This window comes from Vipera ursinii (assembly GCF_947247035.1).
Source record: "Vipera ursinii genome assembly, chromosome: 8".
Lineage (NCBI taxonomy): Eukaryota > Metazoa > Chordata > Lepidosauria > Squamata > Viperidae > Vipera > Vipera ursinii.
Genome location: NC_139519.1, coordinates 22,337,812 through 22,356,480, shown reverse-complemented (window position 1 = coordinate 22,356,480; position 18,669 = coordinate 22,337,812). Strand labels below are relative to the sequence as shown.

Here is an 18,669-nt window from a genome sequence, read left to right as displayed (position 1 = left end):
GCTGTGCCCTGGGGAGGGGGGGGGGAAGGGGGAGGGGAATGTGTTCTAGAAAGGCCTTAAGGGTTGATTGACAACCTTGCAGGGTAACTACATCTACTTTTCAAAGGGCGTAGTTTATTCCAGAGGTGTGAAAATTCTGAAGCTCTTACAACTGTGAAGGGAAGAGGCGAACATTCAAAAGCACAACTTTCTCTATCGGGTGAGGGAAGGTCAATTAAAAAGGGAATTTTAAAAGGAAAGAGAGTTCTTCTCCAACTTAGTTTTGATTCGCATAGGTCACAACGGGAAGTCCTTGACTTACGATCATTCACTTCGTGACGGAAATTAGAACGGCACTGGAAAAAGTGACTTATGACTGTTTTCCCACACATACAGCTTTTGCACCATCCCCAAGTTCACGGGATCAGAATTCAGTGGCTTGGAAGCTGGCATGTACCTACGACGGTTGCAGTTTCCCGGAAGTCACGTGATTGGCGACCTTCTGACAAGGAAAGCCAATGGGGAGGCCGGAACCACTTAACAACCGTGTTACCCCCCTTAACTGTAGCACTTCACTTCACCACCACAGCCGGAAAGGTCGCAAAATGGGGCAAAGCTGATTGAACAACTCTCTCGCTTAGCAACAAAAATTCTGGGCTGGATTGTGTCATAAAGTCTAGGACTACCTCTATAGGAATAATGTAACAAAAGATACTATTTGGTGTATCTGTGAAAGCTCCAAGTAGGGCAGAAGGTCTGTGGAGGTTGTCCCAAAGGTGTTTTTTTTCCCCAAGAGGCAACTGGACTTTCTTAAGTTTTTCTCTGAAGACATTTTGCTTCTCATCCAAGAAGCCGAAGCTGAAGAAGCTTCTTGGATGAGAAGCGAAACGTCTTCAAAGAAAAAAGGAGTCCAGTTGCCTCTTGAGAAAGCACCTTCGGGACCACGTACCGCAGAGGAAAACTGTGGCCGGCTGGAATGTGTGCTCGACAGAAGCACTCTCGACACAACACGTTTCGAATTCTGCAAGCATCTTTCCATTCATTCCTTTTACGCATCTCCTCCGAAATAAGCCTCACTGAATCCATTGAGAGTTGTGGGGCTTAATTATGTGTATATTGGATCACGACTTTTGTTTGTTTATTTTGTGATTCACTTTGGGTAGGTGAGGGTTGTCTTGGGTAGGTATTTTCACGGAACAGGAGGAAAAGGTATTTTGTACGTTGCAGCTCCTGTGATTAATGACACGTTATTTGCAAGTATGGGAGATGGATGAGGCTTCTGCAGTTCCCCAAATGGTTGGAAAATACTAATTGGTTTTAAAAAAAACACCTCTGGGAAACAATTACTGGAATTGCCATATACCCTTTATTATAAATATTGTAAACGATGCTGTCTGGGTGGATACATCAATTCTGATTTATTGCAGAGTGTGGAGCAATGCTCAGTTGGGCTTCAAAGTGGATATATGTGCCTCTCTTTGGTCTGTTTTCTCTTCCCCAAAGAACATTTCTACAAACAAGTCTTAAAACTGCACTTCAACTCCTTCCTTTGCTAATTATACTTGTGAGAATGTCTGATTAAAGTCGATATGAAAGGGAAAGAAAAAGGAAGGCAATTATAATGCGGATAAACAAAAATTCTGCTTGGCAGAGATTTGATAGAGCATACTTCTTCCGACTCACAATTCACCCCTCATTTCTTTGTTTGGAAACACAGACCGATATACAGATAGGCACATATAGGCTCAGATTGTGCATCTTGCGAGGTCGTGGTTTCGTCAACCGTGGGTGACATATTGCTGACACCCCCCCCCAATAAACAAAGCACATTATGGTGGGGCAACCTACTGTCTCCCTCTTTCTGTCTCTCAATCTCAAATTGTCTCTTTTTAAAGCAGGATAGTCTAGATATTTTTGCATGCCTTGAGCGGGCTTCTGACTCCCGCTGTCATGTGCACAAATGCTCGGTTGTAGAATCATTGTCTGTGGGCTGTATGGCGCTTCCTGGAAATTTGCATAAATAGGCCGAAAAAGCTCCAAAAACCCCAGAGGGTTTTTCGTTTGGGTCCTGATCTGTCTCTCTTAACAAAATAGAATTGACGTTCTCACGCCTTCGACCAAGCTAACCCAAGAGTAAATTGCTCTGTGGAAAGTCCTCAATTCAGAAGCATTCGTTTAGTGGCTGTTCAAAGTCACAACGGCACTAAAAAAAAGTGACTTATGGCCTGTTTTCACACTTATGACTGTTGCAGCGTCCCCGGGATCCAAATTCGGCTGCTTGGGAACTGACTCGTATTTATGATGGTTGCAGTGTCCCGGGCTTACGTGATCTCCTTTTGCCACCTTCTGACAAGCCAAGGCAATGGGGAAGCCAGATTCATTTAATAATTCTGTTACTGATTTAAGAACTGCAGTGTTTCACTTAACGACTGTGGCAAGAAAGGTCGTTAAAATGGGGCAAAATTCACTTAACCACCATCTCAGGCCTGAATTGTGTTCGTAAGTCGAGGGACTCCCTGTTCAGAGGGGCAGGGGGTGGTTTCGAAGACGTTTGCTTAAAAAGGTGTCTTGGCAGCCTCATTGTCTTTCGGTCATGATCTACAGGTAACCCTTGATTTACAACCATTCATTTAGTCCCCACGTGAAGTTACACCACCGCAGGAAAAGGTGACTTACAACCAGGTCCTTGGACTTAACAGCCATTTGCAGCCTCCCCCAGAGTCATGTGATCAAAATTCGGGCACTTAGCAACTGGCAGGTATTTATGCCACTTGCAACATCCCAGGATCCTGTGATCCCTCTCGGCGATCTTCTCTGACCTGTAAAGGCAAAAGGGTGGTGGGGAGGGGAAGAATCCAGATTCAGTCAACAGCCGCATGTGATTTACTTAACATTCACCCCCCAAAAAAGACTGTAGAATCGGGCGTGACTCACTTAATAACAATGGAAACCCTGGCCCCCGTTGTCGTCGTAAGTCGAGGACTGGATCCTGTGGGGCTGCTACACCTGCCAGGAGACAGCAAGGGAGAATTGCGTTGTTCCAGAGGGCCTGAACGATTTCGCTTGGAAGCTACGGGTGTTTTTCCACCGCTGTGACTTCCTCTGTCTCAGCAAGGAGCCTCACGGCAGCGTTTCAGGGGGGGGGGGAGAGAAGAGAGCTCTCTGGAGTCCTTTCCCAAAGTCCCCTTATACTCTCTTTCAGGAGGCAGGATCGATGGAAGCTTCCGGAGTCCCGGAAGTTGAGGACGTGTCAGTCTATTCCTGCTAAGCTTCTGTTTAGGGCACCTGTCCAAATTCCTTCTGGTCTGGATGGCTTGCTAAAATCTTAGTCCCGCTTCTCTCTCTTTCCAAAACGGGAAACAAAAGGCCACTTGTCCCAAACCGAATGGCCCGTGCAGGTAGTCCTTGATTTATGACCACCATCGAGCCCAAAATTTCCGTTGCTAAGTGAGACAGCGGTTAAATGAGCTTTGCCTCATTTTATGACCTTTCTGGCCACAGTTGTTAGAAGTGAATCGCTGCAGTTGTTAAGCTAGTAACACCGTTGTTAAGTGAATCTAGCTTCCTCATTGACTTTCCTTGTCAGGAGGTCGCAAAAGGGGATCACGTGACCCCGGGATGCTGCAACCGTCATAAATACGAATCCGTTGCCAAGAGTCTGAATTTTGATTCCGTGACCGTGGGGACGCTGCAATGGTCGTAAGGGTGAAAAACATTTACAACAGTTGCGGCATCCGGGATTCACGTGGTTGTGGTTTGCGACTTTCCCGGCCCTCTTCCAACAAACAAAGGCAATGGAGGGAGTGGGATTCGCTTAACGACCGCATGATTCGCTTAACCCGTGCAGCTTCGGTCAACCATTGCAGCAGGAAAGGTGGTAAACATGGGTGCAACTGAGTTAACAACAGCTTTGCTTAGCGGCAGAAAGCCTGGTCCCATTCTAGTCATAAGAGGAGGACTAGCTGTAATTGGGTTGGTGATGCGTCACCGGCATATATGTCTTCTCCGTAAATGGTGGCGTTTCTTCTCCTTGTCTCGGCTGAAAAGACGTCTCCATTCAGGATAAATAGTCCAAGAACGCTCACTGTATCCTCTGATGAGCTTCTGTTGATTTCCTGATCAGACTTCCATCCAAGACTCTCGCCTCTTTGAAGGGCCGTAAGCCAAGCAGCACTGCAGCCTTTGAGCTATAACGAGGGACGCTCATCTGGGTCCTTGGTCAAGAAGACCCAGCCTGTCTTCTTCTCACTCCCACCAAGACACGTCTTAACCCAGAGCAAGGGGACCTTCCTCCTCTTTTGAATCGAACCCTACCATATATATTTGGGACCTTCGTGAGGTCTTCTCCAGCTGTTCCATCCCCTGGACAGAGATACGACTCAAGTTCCCCGAAAAATATGCCATTTTGGAAGCAGTTCTTTCACCCTGAAATTTCTACCTCATCCCCCACCAACCCTGGCCCAACATTTAGAAAACTCTGCAAGGACTGAGCCGTGTCTCCGAGAGTCATTGAAACCCAAATTGTTGACTCCCTGTTCTCCGACAACTTTGCGTTTCACGGCTGGTCAGAAACAGGCTGACTTTGAAAGGGCGTGGGGGTGGTGGGGGTGGTCCTCTGCTCCACTTTTGGTTTGTCCCCACTTCAATCCTTGGAGCCCTCCACTTAAGGACTTGGGTGATCCTTGATCCTCTAGTCCAGGGGTAGGCAACCTCGGCTCTTTTATGACTCATGGACGTCAACTCCCAGAATTCCTGAGCCAGCTTGGCTGGCTCAGGAATTCTGGGAGTTGAAGTCCATGAGTCATAAAAGAGCCGAGGTTGCCTACCCCTGCTCTAGTCCAAAGTGGTGGCAAGGATAAATCTAGACATAGTTCCATTTGTTTTTTGTTTTTTGTTTTTTTAAATTTGTTTTGACTCCTTCCTCCTTTGACCCACCATCTGTGGCTTTCGAAAGAGAAACGAGAAGAAACCCAAGTCAAATGTCACCCAGATAAGACTCAGGGTCATCTTGTGGCCTTCTTTCTACTTGGCGAGGCATTCTAGCCGGCAAGGGGCTGAGATGGACGGGGAATCCAGCCAATCCTTTTGCCTGGAAGGCTTGGTTCCAGAAACCCCCTCCAACCTCCACCAGGGCTGATTGGCACAGCCGCAGCAGAGAGTTTGTCACTTGGACTTCAGAGGGTGGCTACATGAGCAGCAGCTGCCTGCGCTTATCAGCCTGGGGCCGGAGGGAGGGGGGGAGAAGAACCTCCCCCTCCCACCTCTTCTTCCCCTTTGCTGATTTTATCATATATCACTGCTTCCTCCCTCCCTCCCTCTCTCCCCTCCCTCCCTCGCTCTCTGTCTTTCTGCTTTGTTTTCTTCTTTCCTTCCTTCCAATCTCCCCACAGCTCCTCCACGGTTCGGTCCCTCCAGAAGGCACCCCAATGAGAGTTTTCCCACGCAGCTCCAGAGGAGCCCTCCATCTGCAGACAGGCAAGGAAAGAGCGCCGCGGAGGAGAAGCAAGAGGCAAGCAGCTGCTGGGCAACCCGATTTTGGTCCTTGGTGGTGACAAACCGGGGGTGGGTGGGAGGGTTCCCCGCTCCGGTATAAGCCAGGCGTGAGTTGTGCCTTGGCTGGGAAGTTAGGAACTTGTCTGGGAAGTCAGCCGCAACGTGCAGCTGGCCTTCTCCATGGACCGGAGGGCTTCTTCAGCTCAATGAGAGCACCTGAGGAATGTGGAATCTCTTCTCGGAGAGGGAAGCAGCATCGCAAGCCAGAAGGGAGTAAGGTGAGCTTTTGCTCTCCGGCTCCTTTGGAGACCTAGAAGTGAGGGGTGAAGAAGGAAGGTCTTATGAAGGAAGGGGTGGACGAGACAGAGGACTCCATGCCAGCAGCCAAGATGACGGAGACACTTCAGCTGCCATCGCTGCAAGTGTCGGAGCCACAGGTCAGGGTGGAGCACGTCCATGCCTGGTCCAGCTCTTCCACTCCAACCTTGCGCCGAAGGCGTTTCAAGATGCGCCGCGTACGGAACACTCAAGAGCATAATCCAGAGATGTCCACCTCCTCCTCCTCTAAAGAGTTCCTCCAGCTTCCCTCCATTGAAATTACGCCCTCCAGTGACGAAGACACTCCTTGGTCCAACTGCTCCACGCCTAGTGCCTCTCCCCGGCGCAAGCGCTTCCTCCTTCGGAAGTGGTTGAATGTGAGGGAGAAGAAAGAATGCAGTGAGAGCAGGTAGGTGGCCTCCGTTTACTCCCCTCCATCCCTTTCATGGTTTCCACTCTCCAAGACCAAGGAGCTGAAACTGGGACCTTTCTCCGAAGGTCCCATAGTCCATGTAGCCCATGTTCCATCATGTCTCTGTCGCCCTCTGCTGGCTAATCCAGAGCCACCTGATGCCTCTGTGGCTTGTTTCCCTGGCCTCGTTTTGCACCCAGTACAGGTAGTCCTCGACTTACGAACACGACTGAGGCCAAAATGTCTGTGGTTAAATGAGTTTTGTCCCGTTTTACGGCCTCTCTTGCCTCAATGGTTAAATGGATCCCGGCAGTAGTCCGGTTGTTGAGCGGATCTGGCTTCCCCCATTGACTTTGCTTTGTCAGAAGGTCACATGACCCCAGGACACAGCAACGGTCATAAATGCGAGTCAGTCACCAAGCATCTTAATTTTGATCACGTGACCGCGGGGGGCACCGCAGAAGTCGTACCTGGGAAAAACAGTCACAAGCCCATTTTTTTTCCAGTGCCGTGGTAACTTTGAACGGTCACTGAACGAAGGGTCGTAAGTCGAGGACTGCCTGTAGATGCTTGCTTTCTAAGATCTTTAGAACGTTTCAGAGGAGAACTGAGGGGATTACCTTACAAGCAATATTTGTTGGAACAAGACATGGCAAACACACAAGGGACTTGCTCACATCTGGATGAAGGTATCTGAAGCACAGCCGGTGAGCGTCTCTATACGTGTAGAATATGTCTGAGTACTTTTTACGTTTGTTCATAAACTGCATCTGGGTGATGCATCCCTAGATCACGTCTGCAGTAGCAGGTAGAGGCAGGTAGAATATTGGCGAATTGATCTGTTTCTTAATCTGGACAGGAAATTGCTAATTCCAGTAAGAAATTCTCAGCTAATTCAGAGCCGGTCAGTGATGGTGACCAGTTTAGTCTAGTGTGCTACTCCTTGTTCCAAAAATTACAAGCAATCCTTAAATTTGGGTGGCTTGTCTACTAAGTAAAAAATCGGTGCCTAAACAACTCGAGTCTCATTATTATGACCAAGAAGGATGGCTCCCCCCACCCACCCACCCACCCCGCCCCGGAAGGTAAGCTCAGGATGACTCTCCTGAAATTCTCAATTGAATCAAGTGCTTGGTTGATTAATTAGCTTCCTTCTAATTAACATTACAATTTCACAGAAGCTAAGATTAGGCAAAGCTCTGAGGATATTTAACCAAGGCTCCTTTAATAGCCTTCATTACAACCCAAAACAAATCTCATCGATTCTAATTAAGTAGTCAATTAATGACATCCAACTTACTTAATTTTATGTATTTTTCTCTGCCCTCTCCCTCCCCCCCTCCCCCTTCCTCCTCCATCGTGGCTTTTCTAGTCAAGATCGCTACTTGGGTGGACTTTCAAGTCACATGCTTGACAGCCAGCCGTGACTGTCTGGGTCCGACTTTTTAGCTTGAGGGTCAGTTGGGTTATTTATTTTTCATTATGTTCTAACCATCCAGGCTAAAATCCTTTTTTTTTAAAAAAAAAACAAACAAACCTGAGATCATTCTCTACTCTCAGGACTCCAGCAACTTGTGACAATAAATAACACATGGTAGGGAGGCTGGTAATGTGTCATCCAGCATCAAAAGGGCAAGAGAGCAATGTAGTAGCTTAGAAGTGTTCTTGTGGCAGGAGTTTATGCGTTAAGGGTATTGTAAAAGCACCAGAAGTGTCTTGAATAACAGAGTTGGAAGGGACCTTGGAGGTCATTTAGTCCAACCCCCTGCTCAAGCAAGAAACCATTTACCATTTCAGACACATGGTTGTCCAATCTCTTCTTCAAAACCTCCAGTGGTGGAACTCCCCACAACTTCTGGAGGCAAGTCCTTCCACTGATTAATCTTGCTGGAACAAACCTTTGTGATTTAGTCCAGCCCTTTCTGTCTAATAGAACTTTATCCGATGCCTTCAAGAAATCCAGAGCGGTAGCTGAAAGCAAACGTTGTTTTCCTCCTGTCTGTGTCTATCATCTGCTCTTTAGAAGTTATAAGACCACAGACGGTCATGTGTATCAGAGTGTTGCGCAACGGTCTTACCAATTTCTTCTTGATCAACAAGCCTGCGGGTCCTCTTTCTCCACCGGGTTGATTTATATTTTGACACTGCATTTGGAAAAAAGGCTAAGGCAAGAAGGCATGGATTAGGGAGCATTAGCATACCAAGGTCGCTTGGGCCCTTCCAAATTCCTTCTGTTGTAGCGTTGGAAAACACGGGTTGGACTTTTAACATGAAATTCCTTCTGGGTTCATTCTTCTGAGCTTGCCAGCTTCCCAGGTGATGTGATGGAGAAAAGAACTCATTCACCCCTGATCATACTAAGCCAGATGAATCACTACAGTGAGAGGGAAATGACACGAACTGAAAAAGAACTGAAGATTAACAGAATGACTGAATGACGCAATTGGAAGGGACCTTGGAGGTCTTCTAGTCCAACCCCCTGCTCAGGCAGGAGGCCCTATACCATTTCAGACAAGTGGTGGTCCAATCTCTTCTTAAGAAAGAAGTTGGAGCATTAAAAAAAGAAGTTGGAGCATTCTGAAGGCAGGTTGTTCCACTGATTAATTGTCCTCACTGTCAGGAAGTTTTTCCTTAGTTCCAGGTTGCTTCTCTCCTTGGTTAGCTTCCATCCGTTGCTTCTTGTCCTGCCTTCAGGGGCTTTGGGGAATAGCTTGACCCCCTTCTAGACACAGCTAGATGGGTTTGACTGGAAGGCCATCTATTAAAGACATTTGAGTCAATCATATCAATAGTAGCGGATTGGTGGGAGTTGCAGACCGAGAGAACATCCAATTTGGAGAAAGCTGTTTTAGACCTCCGAGGCATGAGACAGCTAAACCAGTATTTCTCAGCTTTAAGATAGGCGGACTTCAGCTGGCAGAATTCCCCAGCCAGAATCCTGGGAGTTGAAGTTCACATATCCTAAAGGTGCTAAGATTGAGAAACACTGTTCTAAACTGTGTTCCCCTGAAGCAGAACAGAATGGAACAACTATCATGATATTTCTTAGTTTCGTTGGCTAGCCATAGATAGATTCTTGTGGCCTTCAGCAGCTCTGGATCGAGGTGTATAGAATTGTGTGTGTGTGTGTGTGTGTGTGTGTGTGTATGTTGGGGGAGGGCAAGCAGAGTAGTTTGCTGACACCCTGTTTACTTTTGCACTTCTGAAAATAAAATATGTTTCTTTTAGCACTCTGCAGGCATGCAGCCTTGAGACAAGAAATTAATTACTGCTGAAAAGGAATCAAGTTGAATTTTCTTCCTTTTTTTTTTAAAAAAAAAATCCCAACTCTTCCAATCAGTTACATCCCCTCTTAGTCCTCAGCTACAATTTGTTTTGCCATGGTTTATTGGCTGCGTTTATCCAAAATACTCAGCCAAATTCAAACAAACAACTTCAAGGCTTCGTGTGTTTAGTGGCACGTTATACCGGTGTGAAACCAGTAGGGACTGGAGTAGTCTTCATTTTTTTTCTCTCCCCAACATAAGCAATTAAACAAAGATGATGCAATCATTTTCAAAACATCTTTTTGTTTTGAGATCTCAAAGAAATAGTTGGCTAGTTCTTTCTTCTTTCTTTCTTTCTTTCTTTCTTTCTTTCTTTCTTTCTTTCTTTCTTTCCTTCCTTCCTTCCTTCCTTCCTTCCTTCCTTCCTTCCTTCCTTCCTTCCTTCCTTCCTTCCTTCCTTCCTCTCTCTCTCTCTCTCTCTCTCTCTCTTTCTTTCTTTCTTTCTTTCTTTCTTTCTTTCTTTCCTTCCTTCTTTCCTTCCTCCCTCCCTCTCTCTCTCTCTCTCTTTCTTTCTTTCTTTCTTTCTTTCTTTCTTTCTTTCTTTCTTTCTTTCTTTCTTTCTTTCTTTCTTTCTTCTTTCTTTCTTTTTCTTTTTCTTTTTGCCCTTTGCTAAGAATATATTATTCTGCAACTATGAAGATTTGAACCTCTGATAGATTCAAGGAACAGGCCTTGTCCATTCTTCCCTCTGGATTTTGATTTCTCCTGCTGATTTCTTCTGATGACAGGTGCCAAAATAAGCTATCTCCATGATTTAGAGAAGCTAGAACATACCATCCTAAGGCTGGGTGGGACCTCAGAGGTCTTCTAGTCCAACACCCGGCTCAAGCTAGGAGACCATATACAGGTAGTCCTCGACTTACACCAGTTCATTTAGTGACAGTTCAAAGTTACGACAGCACTGAAAGAAGTGACTTAAGACCGTTTTTCACACTTACGACCTTTGCCACATCTCCACGGTCACATGATCAAAATTCAGATGCTCGGCAATTGGCTCATATTGATGACTGTGGCAGGGTCCCTGCGAATCATGTGATCACTTTCGCAATCTTATGACGTGCAAAATCAACGGGGGAAGCCAGATCCACTTAACAGCCGTGTTATTCACTTAACAGCTACAGTGGTTCACTTAACAACTGTGGCCAGAAAGGTTGTAAAATGGGGCAAAAGTCGACTTAGCAACTGTCCTGCTTAGCCACAGAAATTTTGGGTTCAGCTGAAGTCATAAGGTGAGGACCACCTACATTATAATATCAGTTTCTGGACTGGGAAGAGGTGAAGGGACGATTTTGTTCTTGATCCGTTTAGCTCCACAGGAAATGAGGACTAAGCCTACTCCTCCCTCTTTGATTGTGTTTCCTCCCTTGAGATATTCACCTTATAAGTTTCTGGAAGCCGTGATCTAAGTTGGAGGGTCAAGTCTTAAAAGTTTTTCACGAATAAGATGTTCCTCAGCATCAGCAGCGCATGTTAGTTGACGCACGTTGACATTTCCCTGTTCAGAAAGAAATGCTTGTTTGATAAGAGTGATCCCGGGCACTGGGAATTTGCAAGGCAGACTTAATTAATTCAAAGGGAGTTAATAAGTACACATGATCACCTGCGCGAAACCTCTTCCCAGGAGCCATTGCCGGAGCCGCAATCAAAAGCCATTGTGGTGCGTTGCGAAATTCGAACACCTTTGCAGGGGCGTTTATTTTCAAGCTTAGAAGGAAAAGGAAGTTCACGATGCTGTATTTCTTCAGTAGATTAAAGATTTAAAATTTAAATTTACCTCGCAGGGATCCTATTCTTTCCCTGCTGCTGGTACCGAACAAAAGACAACTTCTCACAAGGATAATTGACAAGACCTCAGGGAAGAGATCAAGAGAGTTAAAAAAAAACCAGAACAAAAAAAGAACCAGAGGACATTTCAGCGTTCTGTCCCATAGTCTTGTACAATACAGCACATCTTGTTGTTTCTTATTTTCAGAGAGCATCGCCAACCGCTAGCTGCTAATGAAAGGAAGCCGAGGGCTGGAGTCTGCATGCTACGTTTTCAGAATTTCACAATCGGAACAATTCGGAGGGTTCAGTGTTGAGTTGTTAATTAACTTGCAGTGGAAAAGAGAGAGAATGGCTTATTCCAGTCATACAGGGAGGGGGAGCTAATTTGAAGGGGAAGAAGGTCACTGTGCCTAACATCTGGGTGAGAGTGGTTCACATCGTATCCTACATATCCTACGTGTAACCTAGAAAGATGTTCCTTTAGATAAGCCCTTCTGTTTATTATGTAACAGAAGAGAATAACAGAGCTGGAAGGGACCTTGGAGGTCTTCTAGTCCAACCCCCTCCTCAAGCAGGAGACCCTGGGTCTTCAAACTTGGCCCTTTTATGACTCGTGGACTTCAACTCCCAGAATTCCTCAGCCAGTGTGCCTGGCTGAAGAATTCTGAGAGTTGAAGTCCACAAATCATAAAAGGGCCAAGTTTGAAGACCCCTGCCCTATATACCATTCCAGACAAGGTGGTCGTCCAGTCTCTTCTCGAAAACCTCCAGGGACGGAGCACCCACAACATCTGGAGGGAAGCCATTCCACTGATTAATTGATCTGGGGTAACAGAATGACAGAGTTGGAAGGGACCATGGAGGTCTTCTAGTCCAACCGCCTGCTCAAGCAGGAGACCCTATACCAGGGGTAGGCAACCTCGGCTCTTTTATGACTCATGGACTTCAACTCCCAGAATTCCTGAGCCAGCCATGCTGGCTCAGGAATTCTGGGAGTTGAAGTCCATGAGTCATAAAAGAACCGAGGTTGCCTACCCCTGCCCTATACCATTCCAGACAAGTGGCTGTCCAATGTCTTCTCAAAAATCTCCAGGGATGGAGCACCCGCAACTTCTGGAGGGAAGCCATTCCACTGATTAATTGATCTGGGATAACAGAATAATACTTCTGGAGGCAGTTTGTTCCACTGCTTAATTATTCTGACTGTCAGGATATTTCTCCTTCGTTCTAGGTTACTTCTCTCTTTCATTATTACTGATTGATTACTCCCCCAAAGAAATACAGAATACCAGTTCTCTCTGGGTTGCAACTTACCAACTCCATCATAAACCTCTTTTTTAAACCTGAAACTGGAAAAAATAAATAAACTCAAGTGGGAATGTGAGTGTGTCATCTACGAGGTGTATTTTGTATATTTGGCTCTGGCTGCATCAATCTGAAAGACTAATATTAACTTTTTTTAAAAAAAAATGGTCTAACAAAGAGAAACACATTTTCTCCAGTAGTCTATTAGGAGCATTTAATACAAAGCACCCATTTGGTTTTTTTACCCACATGCCATCAAGTCAGCTGGGCCCAAGGGGAAAAAAAATCTTATAGCACATTCACACAATAGCATTATACACATATTTGCAGTCTCAAAAAGCTTCTGTAGAATATGAGCATAATTTCTCATCTCACGCGGATAACATTTCATGCATCTGTAATTGAATTGCCCTACAAAACCGGCTCTTTCTGGTGCTTGGTGGGGCTAATTATCTCCCCACTTTGTTGTTCTCTTGGCTCTCTACTGCTATATACCCTCCGGAAGGTAGAACTAGAATGTAGAGAAAATAAATAATATATAAGTGTCTTTATATACAGTATATATTCCACTAGGGAGAAATGACTCTACCAGAAAGTCATGCATTCTTAAAATATGCAAAAATCAGGAATGATTGTGGTTGAAAAGAATTGGCCTTTCAGAGCTTTCTACTGCCAATAAAATCTTATGGCCTAAACATCTTTCAAGCTAGACAGGAGACACTTTACAGTTTTCTCATTCTAGTCACGTTTTAGGAACCACATTTCCAAAAAAGCATCATGATGAGAGTTGACACGGCCATAAGGATGCTGCTGCTGCTTCTTCTTCTTTTTTTTTAATGGATGGGGATGGGAAAGGAAAAGCAGGAGCTTTGTATTTCATGAACTTCTGCTTTCTCAAATATAGTAATAGTACTTGTAACATACTGAAAAGGATATTATTTCAGCCATAGTATTCCCTTGGTTTAATTTTTCTGGGTTTGGCTTAGTGGGATGAATGTGTCAGGTGCGAAGAATCAGGACCACACGTTAAGTTCCAGTTAAGTTGCATAAGCTCATACCTATGCAAAAGAATGTAGTCCACTAACAGCCAGCACTAAATTGGTGCTGGATAAGAAGTAACAAAATTCAAGACAGGCTGGACTTAGATCACTTGTGGAAACCCAAGGATTCCAGACTGATTGCTCTCGTGACGCCACCTCCAGGCTCTGCCTGTTCTCTCCTACAGAATGGGCTCATCTGTTTGGCTTGTAGGCGATGATGTATCAGTTACACTACACCACATATGCCTAAGTCAGACAAGACATTGTTACACCAAAACATGCTGATGTAATTTTGTTTCTATCGGGTGAATACTGGGACATTAAGAGCCGTGGTGGCTCAGTGGTTAGAATGGAGTATTGCAGGCTACTTCTGCTGACTGCCGGGTGCCAGCTGTTTGGCAGTTCGAGTCTCACCGGCTCAAGGTTGACTCAGCCTTCTGTCCTTCTGACTCTGTAAATCACTTAGAGAGGGCTGTAAAACACTGTGAAGCGGTATATTAGTCTAAGTGCTGTTGCTTTTCCTCCCTCCCTCCCTCCCTCCCTCCCTCCCTCCCTCCTTCCTTCCTTCCTCCCTCCCTCCTTCCCTCCCTCCCTCCCTTCTTTCCTTCCTTCCTTCCTTCCTTCCTTCCTTCCTTCCTTCCTTCCTTCCTTCCTTCCTTCCTTCCTTCCTTCCTTCCTTCCTTCTGTGGTGGTGCAGTGTTTGGAATTCAGTATTGCAGACTGACTCTGCCCACTGCCAACAGTTCAATCCTGACTGGCTCAAGGTTGACTCAGCCTTCCATCCTTCTGAGGTCGGTAAAATGAGGACCCAGATGGTTGGAGGCAATAGGCTGACTCTGTAAACCACTTAGAGAGGGCTGTAAGGCACTGTGAAGTGGTATATAAGTCTAAGTGCTATTGCTATTAGTTTTCTCGAGTAAGAGATGGTGGCTGGAGAAAATCCCTGCAGATCAACGATGCTCTGGGAGCCTGGGTTGTTTGAACTGAGAGACAAGGCAAAGGTCACCACTTCTTTATGATAAGGAAGGCTTTAGGATAAAAATGGCTTTAAATATCTTAACAAGACTTCCAGAAAGGTAATCCTGCGGAGGGTGGGGGAAGAACAGGTCAGTCTCCATACCTATTCAGTAGTATTTTGTCCAGTCACCTGAATGACCTTTGAACCTGAATGACTTTTGAACTGTGCCTGTTCATCATCAATCCAAGAGGAAGCCAAGACTGACCAAGGAAGGTCTGTCTGGAAGGTTTAATCGTTAAATTGAGTTGGTTAATTTTTACTGTGGCATTTCTGCAACTGCAGCTCCTTACAGTCATGTGCACAACACGAGCTACTATTGAGTGGTGAGCCAAGGAGCAGAACGTGTAAACCTGGCCACTAAGCTGAGATTGACTTAGAGGAGGAATCACAGATTATTGGGGAAGAATTCAGCCTCTGCTAGGTCTGCGTCGGATTCTAAGTTCTCGCGTGACGTTGAATCTGCTGGGATTTGATCAATGAGGTAAGAATCCTTTGTGATCTCTTTAGTGCAAAAAATAAATAAATAAATGCCGGTTCTGTTTTGAGATGCAGAAGAGAAGACTGCAGATTTTTCCCTGTGTGTCATGTAATGTCACTGTCGGTTGGGTGAAGCAGCTCTTGCGTGCTTGTACTATCAGACCAGTGGAAGCCAGGAGGCAGGAACTGTGCAATGGTTTAAACCAAGGGTGTCCAACTGCCAGCCCGCGGGCCGGGCGTGTCACGCGGAAACCACACCCACCCATTGCCAGCAATGGCAAAACAGTCCCGATACGTCGCCCGACGTCACGAGTTTGACATGTCTGGTTTAAACTTTAAAGCAATGCAGGGTGGGGAATTCTGGGAGTTGAAGTTAATACATCGTAAATTGGTCGAGGTTGAGAAACATTGGTCTGAAACATGGGTGTTCAATCTTTGGTTTGCCTGGGCTGCGTTGAGTGCAGAGGCATTATCTTGGGCTAGCTGCAAAATATACAATACAGTTAATGCACAGGTACTCCTGGATTTATAAGAGTAATTTATAAGAGCGACCATTTGAAGTTACAACAGCTCTGAAAAAAGTGGTAGGATTCAAATACCTGAACAACCGGTTCTCTGTGTGAATGCAAGACTGGACCTCTGAGGCCTAGAATGGACTTCCAGAAGTGGCATCCATGCACTTCCAGCAGGCCATTCTAGGCCTGGAAGGCGTCCTCCAGGCCTCTGAAACCTAGAATGGACTTCCGGGAGCAGCCTGCGTTCAGCCGGTTCTCCAAACTCAACAAAATTTAGCTACCGGTTCTATTGAACCGGTACGAACTGGCTGAATCCCACCACTGCTTACAACCGTTTTTCACACTTTCAACCAATGGAGCATCCTCACGGTCACATGATCAAAATTCAGATGCTTGGCAACTGGTTTCATATTTATGACGGTGGCAGTGTCCCGGGATCGTGTGGTCTGTCTCTTTGGGACCTTCTGCCAAGCAAAGTCCACGGGGAAGCCAGATTCGTTGAACAGCCGTGTTACAAACTTTACAACGGCAGCGATTCACTTAACAGCTGCGGTGAGAAAGGTCGTAAAATGGGGCAAAATTCGATTTAACCACTGTCTCGCTTAGCAACAGAACATCCGGACTCAAATCACTAAATGAACTGTTGTAAGTCAAGAGTCACCTGTGTGTGCAAACAGGAAGATCAGGTGCCCGGTGTTTTTAACCTCTCTTTGTCTGAAGCCGGTGAAAGAAATTTTGCATCTGAAAAGGAAAAAAAAAGAAAAAAAGAAAAAGCGATGCATGAAAAGATTGCAAGCAGCTCTTGTTGAAAGTTAGCCCTTTTCTCCACTATTTTTATCCAGAAGGTGAAGTGGGACAGGAAATCTGAACAGGATAATTGATTGAGGCAGCGAACTGGAAACACGGAAGCAGATCAAGAATAAGCATTTTTTAAAAAAAAAAAATCTGCTTTTTGATGCACTGCGGAGCATATTCCAACAAAAAACAATTCTTGCCAGTGTGTGCTTCCCACTCTACGATGCCTCCTAAAGCAACCTTTGCTTTTTTGAAGGTAGGCAAGGCCAAAGTGTGTGAAAGTGGGTCCAAGATTACATCTGCTTTATTTGCAGAAGGCTAAAACAAAACAGACCATAAGAAAGGCTGAGAGCCAAAAGAATGGAGGCCTTTGAACTATGGTGCTGGAGAAGACTCCTGCGAGTCCCTTGGACTGCAAGGCGATCAAACCGGTCAGTCCGAGAGGAGATCAACCCTGACTGCTCTTTAGAAGGCCAGATCCTGAAGTTAAAACTCAAATACTTTGGCCACCTAATGAGAAGGAAGGACTCACTGGAGAAGAGCCTAATGCTGGGAAAGGTTGAGGGCAAGAGAAGAAGGGGACGACAGAGAATGAGGTGGCTGGATGGAGTCACTGAAGCAGTAGGTGTGACCTTAGATGGACTCCAGAAGATGGTAGAGGACAGGAAGGCCTGGAGGAACGTTGTCCATGGGGTCGTGAGAGGTCGGATATGATTTTGCAACGAACAACAACAACAAAACAAAACAAAACTTTACTGAAGACCAGCTTCTTGTCTGTGATGGAAAGTGGAGCCTGGAGAGGAATATCAGAGTTTCACTCTCTTCATTGCTTCTGTCTGGAAGCTGGCATGTGAAAATAGGCGACACCGAAGCTAGAAGCTCCATTAATTCCTGCCCCAAAAATGCGAAGCGGTTGATAGAAGATCCTGTTTCCAAATTTCTCCAGCTGCCTAAAATCATTATTGAAATGCATCGGACTTCCTCCAGTGATGCACCGGCAAAAAAGTCCTTTTGTTGTAGGGTTGTGTGTGTGTGTGTGTGGGGGGGGGGTGTCAGTGTGAATTAACTGTTAAAACAAAGGGATAAAACAGAAGAAGCAAGCCTCTCTGGCTTGAAAGAAGAGAATCTCAAATCAGAGCAGTTTCTTGCCCGTCCCAAGACATCTCTATAAAAAGCACTGGCCAACCCATCGAAAACAGCCCACAAGCGTGGATTCCAGAGCAACAGAGTCCCCACTAATTGTGCGATAATGACAGCAGGGAGCTTCAGATAGCAAGCCATTGGCCTCATATGTCCTTTTTAAGAGCCATTAGGTATATTTGCAGCTGCAAAAGGAAACTGTGACATCTCGTGGACAGAGGAAGCAATTTCCCCACCAGATTTTCTATCCGGCTCAGTTTTCATTCAGCCAGTGGCATGGCATTGCAATTAATTCCTCAGGTTCTCATATCAAGACTCAATAATCAATAATATAAGTCTCATTGCATTTCCCCCTGGGCTTTGGGGAGTCCAGGAAAGGTTTAAAAAAAGCCCCCCCCAAAAAACCCCTGGAGTTAGATACAGCATCATGGACTGACAGTTGTATACTTTTTAGAAACGCTTGTGGTTCTGTAGTAAGAAATTCGCAATACGTGATAAATGAGTGTTTAGGCTATTAAGTGGGACATCACATATCTGTTTATCGGCACTACTGTTCTATCGTTGGTGCTGTTTTGAAGTCCGGGAAATCAGAGCGTGCTGATGGAAGGATGGCTTGACTTAGCTCTGGAGCAGTGAAATTGTGGCCTTTCAGATGCGGTTGAACTACAGCTCCCAGCATTCCTCCAGCCGAGCCGAGTTGAGCTCCTGGGAATTGTAGTCGCAATCGCTAGAATCTCTTCTCCCCTCCTCCCCCTCTCCATCCTTCCTTATCCCTGCGGTGGAGAAAATGCAGATGTGAATTCTTGAGTTGTCTGATTTTGATGCTGATTAAAAAATAATAATACAACATTATGAAAGGCTAAATTGGGAAGACTGGAAGCACCCATCAAAGGGGGGGGGAGTTATTTATTTATTGATAAGATGATTTCGATGCCAGCTTGTGCTATCATTCTGGTAATTGGTGAGAAAGGCTAATCTTCAGGATTATGTGAGAAACCAGATACACTCTCTCTAGGACTGCAGCTTCCCGTTCGGAATAGAAATTCAATCTGAAGAATTTTACTTTGGTGATATTTTAAGCCCT

At 45.6% G+C, this 18,669-nt stretch overlaps 1 protein-coding gene across 3 annotated transcripts in view; it reads left to right on the top strand.

The window, feature by feature from the left end:
• Positions 1-5,813: 5,813 nt before the first annotated feature.
• GRAMD1B (GRAM domain containing 1B) overlaps positions 5,814-18,669 on the top strand; it is a gene marked incomplete at its 5' end in the record, with an annotated part of 100,089 nt that continues 87,233 nt past the window's right edge. For 2 of the 3 annotated variants that reach the window (XM_083368615.1, XM_083368616.1), the window contains one exon: positions 5,814-6,199. In XM_083368615.1, the coding sequence (XP_083224741.1) occupies positions 5,814-6,199 (386 nt within the window). Of the gene's footprint in view, positions 6,200-14,940; positions 15,254-18,669 lie in introns of those variants that run through there. The other variant, XM_083368614.1, reaches the window with a different exon arrangement.